This window comes from Harpia harpyja, chromosome 7 (assembly GCF_026419915.1).
Source record: "Harpia harpyja isolate bHarHar1 chromosome 7, bHarHar1 primary haplotype, whole genome shotgun sequence".
Classification (NCBI taxonomy): domain Eukaryota; kingdom Metazoa; phylum Chordata; class Aves; order Accipitriformes; family Accipitridae; genus Harpia; species Harpia harpyja.
In genome coordinates, this window is record NC_068946.1 from 9,464,929 (window position 1) to 9,478,724 (window position 13,796).

The window sequence follows — 13,796 nt, forward strand, 5'->3', positions numbered from 1 at the left end:
ATGCTTGCTTCTCTGGCACCAATATCAAAGAGAGCAGACTGCTGTTACTAAGTGTCTTTGCAGGGCTTCAAGCCAAGGTTGAGACGAAATCAAGCAAGAAGCAGCATCAAAAACAAGAGCCCTGGAAAAATGGTATTTACTTGGCAAAAATGTATATTCTATACGAAGTGTTCAGAGGAGGATTGCCAGTTACCAGCCCCTTTTTGGCATCCTACAGATCTTTACACTGAACTTCCATATCTTAATTTCTAGGCCAGTCTCCTCAGCTCTGATATCACTGCTTACCAGCCCTAGATGTTGCAGGTGGCTTTATGGATCAATAGCCATGTGGGTCTTGGCATGAGATATGAGTGATAACTGCAGGCCTCATGTTTGAGGGATGTGAGCTTCCACTTGAAACAGAGGTGATCTTACATGTCTGAAGAACGTATGTGCTGTGCAGAGATGTGTACAGTTTGCGTTTCCATTTGAAAGCAACGGTTTTTACATCTCTACTGAAGAAAAAAAATAATTCTGATATTTAATTTAGGTGAGCTGAAGCAGTTGGAAAGCACTAGGCATCCCTGTGGAGGAAACTGTCTGTGTCCATCCCCAACCACACTCAGCATCACCAAAGTAATGGGTTGGTTTCTTTGGTGGAGGTACAATATGAAATCTGTTGGTTTCTCCTTGGGTGCCTTCTGTAGTCAGAGCACTTTCCCTCTTGGCAGCTGGTGCATGCAAGGATGAGGTTTGGCTCTTCCAGCCAACTCCACAACCTTCTCCTTAGCCAGCTGCTTTCCAGGTCTCCGTGCAATCACTTCTTGGGAGATCATGTTTGTCAAAATATGTTTCACTTTCAAATCTCAGAAATGCATCAAGAAGTCCAGCAAAAAGGCTTTTCCTCTGCATAGTCTTGTGTTTAAAAATGACAGTTAGCATCTAACTTAGGCCTGGGTCAGCCCCTGGAATTGTGAAATTGGAGGGTCTGCAAGCAAATGCCATTCTCCCCTGTAGAAGTTCTGCATTAGAAGCCACTATGCGTGTCAGCAAACATTGGAATGACCTTCAAGATGCAAAGGGGTATGTGGAATTTTCTTCCAGCTTAAGCTGAAGAAGTGAGAGATGGCATGGTCACACCCTAAGAGATCTGCTTCTGGAGTTCTGCAGGGAGGATAGAGCAGCCACCAGGATTATAGACTCAGCAGACCACTTAAAAAAGAGAAAGAGAACTTGGTGTGAAATACGCCATAATTAACAGCAGGGTTTTTCTTCCAGTGCTGAATGTCTTTGCCACCAGAGAATGGAAAGTGCTGCGGAGTCCAGAGTCCCAGACGACCCCATAGTTGGGAATTCCTGTCTGGGACCTTTTCTGGTGTATGTTTACCCCAGGAGACTCAGCCAGGGGCATGGCCAAGGCATGCTAAGTTACTGCCCCTCAAACTTGATGTGCAATCACTTCTTCACTCTGGTCTTATTTCTCAGGAGGGCACTCAAGTTCACCTCTAAGCTTCCTACATCTCCAAGGACAGAAGTTGGCTGGGTAATGTCTGTTGCTCAGTGCTGCTCTCATGAGGTGTGAAATGTTGTCTTCACCCATAGGAGGGGTTCTGGGAGACAACCTGGCTGCCAAGTGGAAAGGAATTGCTGCCGTGATGTAGCAGTGCCATGTGTCCTCTCTTCTGTTCAGGCAGCAGCCAGCCTGTGGTACTTGATGCTGTTAAAGAAACCTGCAAGCTCAGCAACCTGGCGCCTGACCTTACTGCCACATCAGCTTTGCATCATGCAGTTTAGCATGTCTCCCATTCTCCTGTCTCATGGTAGCCAGATGTTCAAAGGCTTTTGAGGATGTATTCCATCATGGCAAGGTTCCTCCTGCCATCCAGGATGTATATATTACACTGGCACGGGACTACAGGGTGCAGGTACCTAGCCATCGATTTCATGTGATCTGCTTCAGCTTTCTTTCAAAACTGTTCTCTGGGAGTAGTAGCATCCCCCTGAAGATGGAGAGCTGTTCCTGGAGCCCCTTTATGTATTTCCCCATGAAGGTGGACTGAAGTTGAGAGCCTCACCTGCCTTTATACCTTTACAGTCTTGTGCTGTTGGCTAGGCTAAAGGTTTGTAATCCTGAACACCATTTTCACAGGCGTAAGAGCAGGAGGACCATGAGCCAGCTTTTGGCCTGCTAGGGTCTGTGGCAAAACTCCACTTCATCTGACTCAGGTTTACAACCCTGCTGCCATGGTGGTACTTCTAGACATTTCCAGTCCTGGTGTCCTTAATGCTCACATCTTCCTCCACGTTCATCCTCATCCACATTCATCATCATCATCAGGTTTAAAGATTCTTCTTCACTTGGGTCAGAAAAACTGACAGTGTTGGTTGTAGGGATGTGGGAAGAGATCTTAGAGGTAAAAGGTGCGTATTGCTATCTTTATAGAGCAGGTCAAACTGGAAACCAGTCTTCCAGTCTTTTTCTCCCTTGATGTGTTCACTGGTTGGTGGGTCACCACTTGATATCTTAAGGTTTCCAAGTGTGTTGGAATGTCATCTGGTTTCTAGTTGTGTTGGAAATCCAGGACAGTAGCGCTGTGCGGGGAGGACACTTTGCTGAGCTCTTCCCATAGTGAGGAAGGTAGAAATGAAGTTTTGCAAGCACAGGGTGAATTTCCTGTGCATTGGCAAAAGGAGAAGTCTGCACTGGTTTCCATGGCCACACAGTTGCATGGTTCTCATTAAAGCAAAGAAGCCAAATATATGTTTGTATTTTGATTTCTTCCATATATGCATTCCCCGTGGGTCTTTTTTGTAGATTGAGATCCTAGGTGAATTTCCCAGCTTGTGCTTTTTGAGATGATGGTGTTACAGGAACTCAGAAAAGCATTATACTTTGTAAGAAGTGAATGTAATGAGCGATTTAGAATACCTCAGGGCCCTAACCAAAAGATTCAAAAGGGTCGTAGCAAGATTATCTGTTCCCTTTCAAAGAGTTTGTGTTTGGGAAGTGTTCCTGAGATTTCTTGTAATTAATGGCTGGATATCCACTCTCAATGGCAGACTTAGACAGTATCATACCTGAGGCTCAGATCTTCAAACATTTAAGCACAGCTGTAACTTCATGTGTCTGAGCAAGAGGCAGATGCTTGGAAGCAAAAGTTGTTCCTGTTTGAGGAGCAAGCTCTTTAGAAAATCTGGCCCTGGCTCTTGCCATCTCATCCAACCCCTGCTATTCGTGGGTGGAGAAATTCAAGGTCCACTCTTTCATGCATCGTACCATGCATGGCCATGGCCACTTTTGGGCAGCCATGTGCCACCATTGTGATGGGACAGCGTGTCTGATATGTGTCTGTTATTGCTGTCCAGGGACAACTGTCTGTGTAGGAGCATTCAGGAGATGGGAGACTGAGGGGCTGGTGCCTAGTCCTAGTGGTCACCACTGAAACAGGAACTGCTTTTTCTGTAGGTCTCTTGACTGAGGGAAGTGGGGAGAAACCTGGGATCAGGAAGTGGAAGGTGAACAGTGAATCCCAAGTTGAAGCTCTGGACAAAGATGAGGACAAGGTGGGAGATGCCACTGCCAAGGAACTGAGGGAACCCCAAGAAAAACCTTCTTCCAAGAAGACTTTTGTCTGCAAAGCCTGCGATAAGACCTTCCATTTCTACTGCCGCCTGAAGGTGCACATGAAACGTTGTCGGGTGGCCAGAGGAAAGCAGATCCAGTGTAAGGAGTGCAGCGAGGTCAAATCGACGAAGAAGGAGCTGGAGAAGCATCAGCTGGAGGTCCACGGGGCCAAGAAGAAGAAAAAGCGGCTCCCTGTGGCGTGTGACATCTGTGGCCGAGAGTTTGCTCATGCCTCAGGTAAGATTGGTGGGAGCAGGGGTGTTTGGAAAGTCTGGACAATATAATAAAGTGTTAGTCTGAAATCTCCTCCTCCTCCTCCTCCCTGCAGCTCTGTGAGCACCGTGTGTGAGAAACACAGCTCAGCTCATTTCTCCTGCCCCACTGAGCACAACCACTTTCTGATTAGTTTTTCCCTAATTGGTTTTCCACATGGCTCATCAAAGAAAAGCGGGGCTACTGGCAAATTTAAAAGCCTCCAAAAATAATCAAGCTGTTCCAGTTCTGCGGCTGGTTTAGCAGGACGAGTAAGAGGACTCGAGTCTCTTTGCCCTCCCTGTGGCAGCTCATGATATCATGGTGGACCTCCGGGCCAGAGGACACCGGTCGACCCCTGGTGTCATGGGTGGGCTGGTGGACTGGTGCGTCTGCAGCAGGGTCAGGCAGGGCTGGCAGTGGGTCCCACCGGTGCCACCTGGGTGTCCTGCCTGCCTCCCCAGGGATGCAGTACCACAAGCTGACGGAGCACTTCGATGAGAAGCCCTTCTCCTGCGAGGAGTGCGGGGCCAAGTTTGCGGCCAACTCCACACTGAAGAACCACCTGCGGCTGCACACAGGGGACCGGCCCTTCATGTGCAAGCACTGCCTGATGACCTTCATGCAGGCCTCAGCCCTTGCGTACCACACCAAGAAGAAACACGCTGAAGGTGAGCCTTCCCTGTGGAAGCCTGGCCATGGGCTTCGCTTGCTCCATCCACTACTTCATGCCCTGTTCCTCCATCTGCCTCCTGGCTGCTTCCCCATCCTTTGGGGGAGTCCTGGGCAGCAGGCTGCTCCCAGATCTCCTTCACCTGCATGGTTTTGCCTGCAGTTCCCCACTCTGCTTTTCTCCCATGCCCTTACTCCTACAAGGACTCCATGGTCCTCTGATTAGCCACCCAGTTAGCAGTTTGCTCTCCATTAAGGGGATCTTCCTCTGCCTTCCTTGTTTTTTTCCTGAGTAGCTCCTCTCAGTCCCCTCACATCTAGACTCCTGCAATGTGTCCTTCTCCCTCTGGTTAACCAGCTTTCTCCCATCCCTCCCTCTAGCTGAATTTCATGTAGTTTTTCACGCCAGTGCTTCTTCTGCCCCTGCACTCAGCCCCATGTGCTACTGGGGTTTAAGTATGCCTCTTCCAGCTGATCGGCACAGAGGATGCATCGCTGTGTTTGTAAGAAATACGCTTGGGTGTATTTCCCACTGTTGCACCAGTGTGATGCGGTTGGGCAATTAATTTTGAACATGAGGCACGCCAGCGTGTAGTACCTCTAGAAGTGTGTAGTACCTCCGGATACTTGAGGTCTGTAGTAATTTAATATTTCCTGTGCAGTTGTGGTTTTCTCCAGCACCTCTAGGACTTTTTGACCCTGCGCTGATATGCTTTGGCTACCACAGGAAAGCCTGTCCACTTTACAGTCTCTTCCCCCTCCCTTTGAAATTAGGCATAGTCCAGACAGAGCTACTGTCCTGCTAGGTGCAGGCTCTCACCCTGGGTGTCGCTGCAGGGAAGATGTACGCCTGCCAGTACTGCGATGCTGTGTTTGCCCAGTCCATCGAGCTGTCACGCCATGTCCGGACTCACACGGGGGACAAGCCGTATGTCTGCCGGGAGTGTGGGAAAGGCTTTCGCCAGGCCAACGGGCTCTCCATCCACCTCCGGACCTTCCACAGTGAGTGTGGCCAGCTGCCTCCCTGGCTTGAGCAGTCCAGCCTGCGAGGCACAGCTTCTGTGGGGTCATGGCAGACCCATCTGTGCTTGGGGAGGCTTGTGTGGGTGTTACTTGTGCCTGGAGGCTGTCTGGGAGTCTTGTGGTGGGATTTTTCCCTCTCAAGAAAAGCAAGACTCTTTAGTGGTTTGATGCTATGAGTAGGGTTATCCCAAAGAAAATGGTAGGGGTGACTTCCAGCAAATCGCAAGCTGCTGGGAACCCACCACGGGAAGCTGTAGGTGAGCAGGAGCAGCAACATCTCTATGCAAAGCCAAAACTCCAGTGCTAGTTTTCATCTGGGAAGTAACAAGTTTTTCTTTCCCTTTTCTTTCCTCCCCCTGTGAATTCCCCTCCTAATTAATTAATTTTTTTCCTTGATTTCTTTGTCCCCTGTGGTTTTTGTTGCATTTCTGGGCGGCAGACATTGAAGATCCCTATGACTGCAAGAAGTGCCGGATGAGCTTTGCCACCCTGCAGGAGCACCGCAAGCACGTCCATGAGGCCCACTCTCGGGAGTACCACCCCTGCCCCACCTGCACTAAAGTCTTCAGCGCCCCGTCCCTCCTGGAGCGCCACATGGTGACTCATGTTGGAGGAAAGCCCTTTAGCTGTGAGATCTGTGACAAAGCTTACCAGGTGAGCTGGTGCAGCAACGATTTGGTCTCGTGTGCTGGAGGTTGCCATTGCCCGCTCCTGCACTGGGATGTCTCTCCTGGCCATGTGCACTGAGTGGAGCAGTTTGTGGTCAGCAGAAGGAAAAATTGCACAGAGGAGGCAGAGTTTGTAGGAAAAAGGCAAGTCCATGGCGAGAGATGGGCCGTGACTGCAAAGGGCTACATACCTGCCCATCTAGACCCTCACAAATCCCTTTCACTTAAGTTTCTAGCTGCCAAGAAGAGTAGAAATAAAAATACTTGTGTTGCAAATGGCATGCCTCAGTGGGAGTGTGTGTGGGAGCACATTCCTACAAGGGAGCAGAAATTCAACGCCAAAAGGGGACCTGCAGTGAGTGAGATGAGGATGAGGGAGTCAACAGTGTTCAGCTTTTTGGGGGCAATGGAGAAACAGAAGTGAGGTGTTAGCTCTTGTCCTGTGGGAGGATGAGCAGGTCTTGTATCTGCTGAGCACAACCCCACTGTTCCTGTTGCTTTCCACACAGTTTCTTGCTGTCATGATGGCCCTGGAAAGGCTTTGAATTGTAACCATGATTTGATCCTTATCATTGCAGCAGTTGTCAGGGTTATGGTATCACAACCGGACCCACCACCCTGATGTCTTTGCAGCTCAGAATCACCGCTCCTCCAAGTTCTCCTCCCTGCAGTGCAGCTCCTGTGACAAAACCTTCTCCAGCACTGCTGCTCACCGAAAGCATGTCAAGACAGAGCACACAGGTAATGGCCCATTCTTTAGTGAACAAAACCATGTGGTGACTGCTGGGAGAGATGTAGTAATAACTCTGATAGGACAAGGCTGCACATCCTGTTTACCTGCAAATCACAGTATATTCTTTGTATCCTGTAGCAATCTCTTCTGGCAAGTCTCATCTCAGTGTCTTGCAGCTCACTTGCTCTTGGCCTCTCCTTTTCCTGCCTTATCTTCAAAGATGCTCCTCATGTCTGTATGCATGTGTGGTGTTGCTGAAGTATTAACAGAGCTCTGGTCTGGAAGGTCTCTTGTAGAAGACCTTGGGTGCATGCTTTTCTGTTCTTGCCCTTGTTTGCAGATGTGAAGTTCTACGAGTGTGAGACGTGCAAGGAGCTCTTCCCCACGCTGGCCCTCCTGCAGGTCCACGTGAAGTGCAGGCACTCAGGTCTGTTACATTTGCTGTTGTTCATGTTACCTTGTGAGCAATGACTGCTCCTATCAGTGTGTGACATCTAAGCTGTAAGCGGGAGAGTGAAGATGGACATGGTAAGGAAGCAGAGTGTGAGGAAACAGAAAATATGGATGAAGTGGAAAAGCACTGGTTTTGGTGAGGCTGGGACATGTTTGTTAAGCTTCTGGAGCCACTGGAGTCAAGGAGGGATCTGGACTTGCTTGTTACAGCAGAGAAGAGAGCTAAGTGCAGGTGAGGAGATATCAGCATAGAGAAACGAGGAACTGAACCCCGAGCATTGGGGTTTGTGGAGGGTAGAGCTAGTGGGAGACTGGAGAAAGAAAGGAGTTTAGCACCAGAAAGATTAGAGAGGGACTTGGGCTTGGGGAGACCACATCAAGGGCCCTTTGGCAAGCGGGCAAGCTGAAGCAATGTTGTGAGGACAGAGTGCACTGACAGACCAGACTACTACAAAAGCTGGGTCCCCAGGGCTGTGCATGGGATAGCAGGAGAGGAGGTGGATCAGGAGACATTAGAGGGGGCGGCCAACCACAGCCTGGAGAGTGAGGAAGGAGAAGACCTAGACATAGCTCTCTCTGAGATGAGAGAGCCTCTGGGGTGGATAATGGGTTTGCAGTAGCTGAATCGGGAAGTGCAAGCCAGGCCAACAAGGAGCAGTGCTGGATGGTGCGAGGGAACAGGGAGAAGAGATGTCTGCGAGAAGGGACAGCTGTGGCTGCGATCAGATACACCAACCTGGTTTCAGAATGCCAGTGCTGCAGGGAGCTAGAGCTGAATCAGATCTGAACGGCCACAAACTGTTTGACAGACAGTGGTGTAGCCAAGAGAAGGGACACTGGCACGCGCTGTGCCCTGGGTCCCTGGTGGGTTTCAGCGCTGTGTGTCCTGGCTATTTGCAGCTCCCTGTGCCCTTGGGCTGACCCTGGCCATCGCAGCCCAGGCTCAGGGCAGTGCTTCTCCCTGCAGACTCCCAGCTGTTTTGCTGCTTGTACTGCTCAGCATCCTTCCACTTCCCAGGGGCCCTGCAGAACCACGTCACCAGCGAGCACTTCAAGCAGACGGAGAGCACCTTCACCTGCAAGCTCTGTGGGGAGCTCTTCCCCTCCCAGGGCGAGCTGGAGGGGCACTACAGTGCTGAGCATCCCAAGGTGGTCTTCTCCCAAGCCACCACGGCCCAGATTGTGCAGGTATAGACTGCTCTGTGCTGCAGCCCTCGTGGTTGTTCATCCAACCTCCCCCTCCAACCCTCTTACTCTTCCCAAATCCACCCTGTGGCTCCTGTCACCCCTTCTGCTCCCCAATTCCCCCTTCTTAGAGGGGTCCAGGATGCAAGCCCTTCAGCCCACAGTGCTCTAGGATTTCTATGCTAGTGTGAGGCGGGCTTGCTGGAGGGGAAGCAGCTCAGTCCCGGTTTTCAGGAGCCGAGGAGGAGGGACTGACAGTGTGTGCAGAGGTGCCTGGTTACTCAGAGGCTATTAGAACCCAGGTGACATACCGTGTGAGATTATAGCTGTTTTGTTGGAGGACAAATGCTAGGCTTGAACCCAGACTCTTGCTCTTCAATACCTCAGCCATCAGTGGAGAACAGCTCCTCGGATGAGGGAGCCCAGTGTGCAAGATTCCCTGGGCTGGCATTCCTCCAGTGGATAATCACAGAGTGTTTATTGTCTACGACTGCTTGTGGAGCTAAATTATAGCAATTTTGTGGAGAGAAATATTTAAATTACTCTCCGTTCTTCTCTTTTGCATCATTGGTGTGTGTGGTTTGGTGTTTCCCATTAGTCTCACGCCTATTGTAATTGCAGACCTCTGGTGTGAAGCTAAATGTTATTACTAGAGCTGGGGCTGGGAAAGATGTGGGTAGCAAAGTGATTGTGGGGAAAGCAGTGCTGTAAGTGTCTGATTCTCAGGTCATCTTCCATGCAGGTGATTCAGACATCGGAGCAAGGAGCAGCAGAGCACATCATCTCTTTCGACGACGCCCAACTCGCTGGCTCCCAAGTCTTTGTGACGTTGCCCGAATCCCAAGCGAGCCAAACTGGCTCCGAGCTGGTGGCAGTGACTATGGAGGACTTGTTTGATGACAAAGTCACTCTGATTTGTGAAGAAGCCAAGTGAGAGTGTGTGGCAGGTGCCCGTGCATGGCGCCTGGTATCCTCTAGACTCATTCAGGAGCTGTACCTCAATGTGCTGCTCCGGCAGGGAGATTCAGGGTTTCTTTGGGAAAGCATCCCTGTCTATGCGTCACTGCGAAAGAAATGGCATGCAGCAAGCACAGCATGGCCATGGACAGGAGAGATTTGTAGACATTCACAAGGGCCTGGGAAGTCTCCCTGCAGTCAGCAGCTGCCAGCTCAGGTGAGCTGGACCACCCATCTCTTCCGGCTCAAGAGAAATAAAGAAGCAGAGGAAAAGATGGGAATATGGTGTGTTCATGTGTGTTCCTCCACTGCTGTGACCAGAGTGGAGGAGAGGAGACTAGTGCAGGACAAAGTTGGGGTGGTATGGGTATGTGAAACCAAAGAAAAAGCTGTCCTGAGAATTCGAGGTGGAGATTTTTATGGCTGAATCAGTGACGTGCTCACAGGTATCTGCTGCTTTGCAGGGTGAGTAAGGGCTGCTTTGTTTCTTCTGTTGCTCTCCCATGTACCGTTGTGCTGCCTGTTGTGCCAGCTAGAAAACTCCTCCAGCGCAGAGCTGACATTTGGGCCTCTCTGCTCAAGCAGAGACTTCTTGGGAGTTGTGCTAAATGGCTTTGGAGCTGTTTAGGTAATATGTTGTGTAGCACAGGTCTGATCCCATCCATGTTTTTGCTGCAACTGTCCATTACAAAGAGGGGTCACAGGCAGGTCTGGGCATCCTCATCCTCTTTGCAAGCAAACAGCCCTGAGATCTCCCACCCCTCCTCCAATTCACTGAGCACATGCTGAAGCTGCCACATCTGAGAAAGGAGAAGGAGTTGTGCCTGCATGCCAGGGGCCCTCGTTACTGGTATCAGTGGATTGGAACTAATGAAGGCATTTCTGTCTGAGTGTGCAATAGCTGCTGTGACTGCACATAGATGTTCCCTGTGGCACACAGGGCATTGCTTTGTAAAATGCATTCAGGTACCTACTGTAAAGTTTGCTCCTCTGGTGCCAGCACGATGCAACAGCTTCATTGCAGCATACTGGCCCCTTTAAGGCTAAATTTCATAAAGCTTTTTTATCTGCAGTTTCCTAAAATATAATCTGATAATTAATGGTTTGCTGAATCCATTATGAAGTGCAATTAGATAGATGCAGGGTTCCTGTGGCTCTAAGGGGACTGGTAGCATTTATCTTCCTTTCCCTCATGCCAAAAGGTTGAACTCTGCCACTGCAATATTTACATACTGAGCGGTGATCCCCGCCGCATCTTGCAGCCTGAGACCCTGCAGTGAGCAACACCCGTTTTATCACGCTGCCCAGAGCTGCGAGAGCACAAGAGATGAACAGATTGGAGTTTTCCAGCAGCATCTTGTGCTGGCTGCTCACAGCCACCAGTCAGAGATGGTCACACAGGAGCATGCCAAGGTGGTTGTGCCAGTGAGATAGTTTGTTGTTCCTATTACAACTCAGAGAGAAGTGAACAGCAAGGGGTGCTCCCAGGAGAGGGGCTTGGTGGAGCTAATGTTCTGGATGGCGTTTTTTGTGTGCGTGTGGCAGCAAGCATATGACCCCGTTGAAGTGTTGCACATGTCTTGAAGGGCTCCCACCTTTCTCTTCCTTGGTTGCATGCACGGTTTGTCCCCCAGGCTTTGAGGTGATGGTGAAGTGGGGGATGCATGAGGTTAAGTTGCCACTGAGTCCAGGAATGACCAGGAGATGGTGCTCAAGGTCTTGAGGATTAGTGCTAATGGCCAGGTACCTCTGCACCTTTGCTGAAGCTCCTCTTAGCCTTCCCAGGCCTTCCTCAGCTCCTGGGCTGGCAGGTGTGGAGAGCCCTTGAGCCACTGCAAAGCTGAAGGACAACTCGAAGCCCTGGACAGGACACCTCCAAACCCTGGATATCATTGCTTAAAAAGAACCTGAAACTGGGCTGTGGCCACGTGTGGAGAGGGTAAAATACATCTGTTACTGAGGTGAAGCAGTGAAAAAGTCTGAGATCCCCCTTGGCCAGGAGAAGAGCAGAGGGGGAACTGCTGGAGACCATCTCATGCCTGCCTGGACACAGAAGAGCTGTGTGTGGTGCTTAGGATGAGCGTGGGGATAATGACAGAACAAGCAAGTATGTCTTGATGGTCTCAGAGCAGATATGTTGGGAGGTAAGTGGTGGATTTTGTGCTGCAGGCTGGTGGAGATGGAAGCTGTTCACTCTTTTCTGGCTCTGTGGGGGCTGGGAGCTGTGGAAATCCTGCACAGGCTCCATGAGTGCTCTGGAGCAGGGGTTGTATTGTCCAGGTGATGCTTAGCCTTCATTTGGGAGTCACTATCTTCAGGGAGCACTAGGTGAAGCTGATCTCCCTTTGTTCCTGAAAAACTCTGGAGGAAGAGTAAAGATTTAGCAGGGTTTGGGGAGAAGTTGCCTTATTCTATAGCCCTCTCGTAAGGCAGAGGGAGCTTAGCTAGGGAAGAGCATATAAGTGATGCATTTTGGTTTTGATCCGTTTGATCCTCGGCTGTTGACTGAGTGTTGTCACAGTTGAAGGAGGACAGTGTAGATCACACATCAGGCACAGTTCAGGCTCACCTCTCCTGTTTAGGGCCATCTCTTCTGCCTTTGTGCCCTGCAAAAGTCTGTGTGGATGTATCCTCGGCAGTCCTGCCAGCAGTATACACCCAGTGAGAGCTCTGCAGCTGTACAGAGACCATCAAGCATCTCCTGTATCATTATGAGGAGATAATAACTCGGATCCCCACGTTCCAGTTCCTTCTTGATGGATGAAATATGCATGTCAGAGCAAATTGCAGTGTTAGCAACACCTATGTACTACCCAGAAGGAAGATGCGTTTCCCAGGGCACATCCTGGTCTGGTGCACAACGCTGAAGATGCTGATCACTAGCGATTTCTTGTTATGCTGCATATTCTTTTTTCCTCTGTAAAAATAAAACATGGAGAATGAAAGATGTAGCTACACAGTGTCATGTGAAGCAATTGATTGGAAGGAAAATGTGATTTTTGCAGGTCTTATTCCAGGTGCTGGGTGACCCATTGGGTTTTATGGTGGGGTCCTGTGCCCCTCTTGACCTTGGTGCCATCCTCTGTAAGAAGTGGAGAAGCTGTTGTCGGGTCAGGCTGGAACACGGGACCGTTCTGCCCTTCGCTGTGTCCTCCTGTTGCAGGTGCCAGATGCTTTTGGAAAAAGGGCAGAGTGCCTATAACAGAAGCCTGGGGAGTAACATCCCATGGAGGATGTTAGATCAGTTAATGGTTTATATATCTCCATGCATTAATTGGTGCCATTTAGGGTGCAGGATTAAGCTTATGACTGTTAGGAAATGTCTGTTTTCTGCACAACTTTCATTCTGACCTGGTGTCTGTCCTGTTCACTGAAGGATCCTTTGGAAAAAGGCAGGGTGCCGCTGGGTGTGGCAACAGCTGTGAGCAGCCCTTACTTGGCATTTCCCAAGCCAAAGTGTAATTTTGCAGCTCCAAGGTATTATTTTAACACAGTATATGTAAATTCTGTGCTCTGGGCTTTTTTTTTTTTAAATCCAATCCATCTGTGATTAGGTGCAAAGATAATGCTGCCTTGCCCAGGAGTGAGGAATGGAGGTGGTGGGAGCATGGGGGAGTCGGACATTGCTTGAAGCCTCTCCTGGGGGAAAGGAAGAGAAGAGCAGGTACCAGCAGTCTAAAACCCTCTGTGTGAGTCGGGCAAGCCCTGGCAGCCCCTGCGCCCTGGCTGATGCTGATGTCTTGGCAGATTTCATTATTGGTCTGGCAGGCTGCCAGCATGTCCCCAGCAAATTCAAGCACTGGAAAAGGGAAGCGATGTTTTCAACGGCCTCCAGCTCAGCAAACGCTGAGCGGTGTTTTGTAGGGCAGAGATGAGATGCTTCAGCAGCCAGAGGGAATTCCCTCTCCCGAATATCGGTGGTTTGCTGCAGACAGTGAGAGCTGAGGTGCTTCCCTGGGAGATGGGCTCAGTAACCTTTTGTAATGGGGAGGAGCAGGCTGGCTAATGGAGGGGGCTTGGCTGCCTCTCCAGCATTGGTTAATACATCTAATCCCCCAGCACAGTCAGCTGTATGGTGCCTCCTTGCAGTAAGTCGCCACGATTCCTAATTTCCTGAGTTAAAACAGTAATTCCTTTTATTGGGTCTCCAGCCAGCCTTTTGCACATGATGAGAGCGCAAGCAGAAGTTCTCACTTTGCCTTCCCTGCACCATTTATGATCACTCAAAGCAGGAAATCTGCCCAGGTTT

General features: G+C 50.0%; 1 protein-coding gene across 13 annotated transcripts in view; it reads left to right on the forward strand.

Moving 5' to 3' along the window:
• The window catches only part of ZBTB40 (zinc finger and BTB domain containing 40), a 43,075-nt gene extending 30,577 nt beyond the window's left edge, over positions 1-12,498 (forward strand). For 10 of the 13 annotated variants that reach the window (XM_052791457.1, XM_052791465.1, XM_052791463.1 and 7 more), the window contains 8 exons: positions 3,446-3,841; positions 4,321-4,527; positions 5,366-5,530; positions 5,991-6,205; positions 6,798-6,960; positions 7,293-7,379; positions 8,373-8,593; positions 9,333-12,498. In XM_052791457.1, the coding sequence (XP_052647417.1) occupies positions 3,446-3,841; positions 4,321-4,527; positions 5,366-5,530; positions 5,991-6,205; positions 6,798-6,960; positions 7,293-7,379; positions 8,373-8,593; positions 9,333-9,524 (1,646 nt within the window). In that variant the 3' untranslated portion in view covers positions 9,525-12,498. Of the gene's footprint in view, positions 1-3,445; positions 3,842-4,320; positions 4,528-5,365; positions 5,531-5,990; positions 6,206-6,797; positions 6,961-7,292; positions 7,400-8,372; positions 8,594-9,332 lie in introns of those variants that run through there. The other 3 variants (XM_052791464.1, XR_008235873.1, XM_052791468.1) reach the window with 3 other exon arrangements.
• The last annotated feature ends 1,298 nt before the right edge of the window (positions 12,499-13,796 follow it).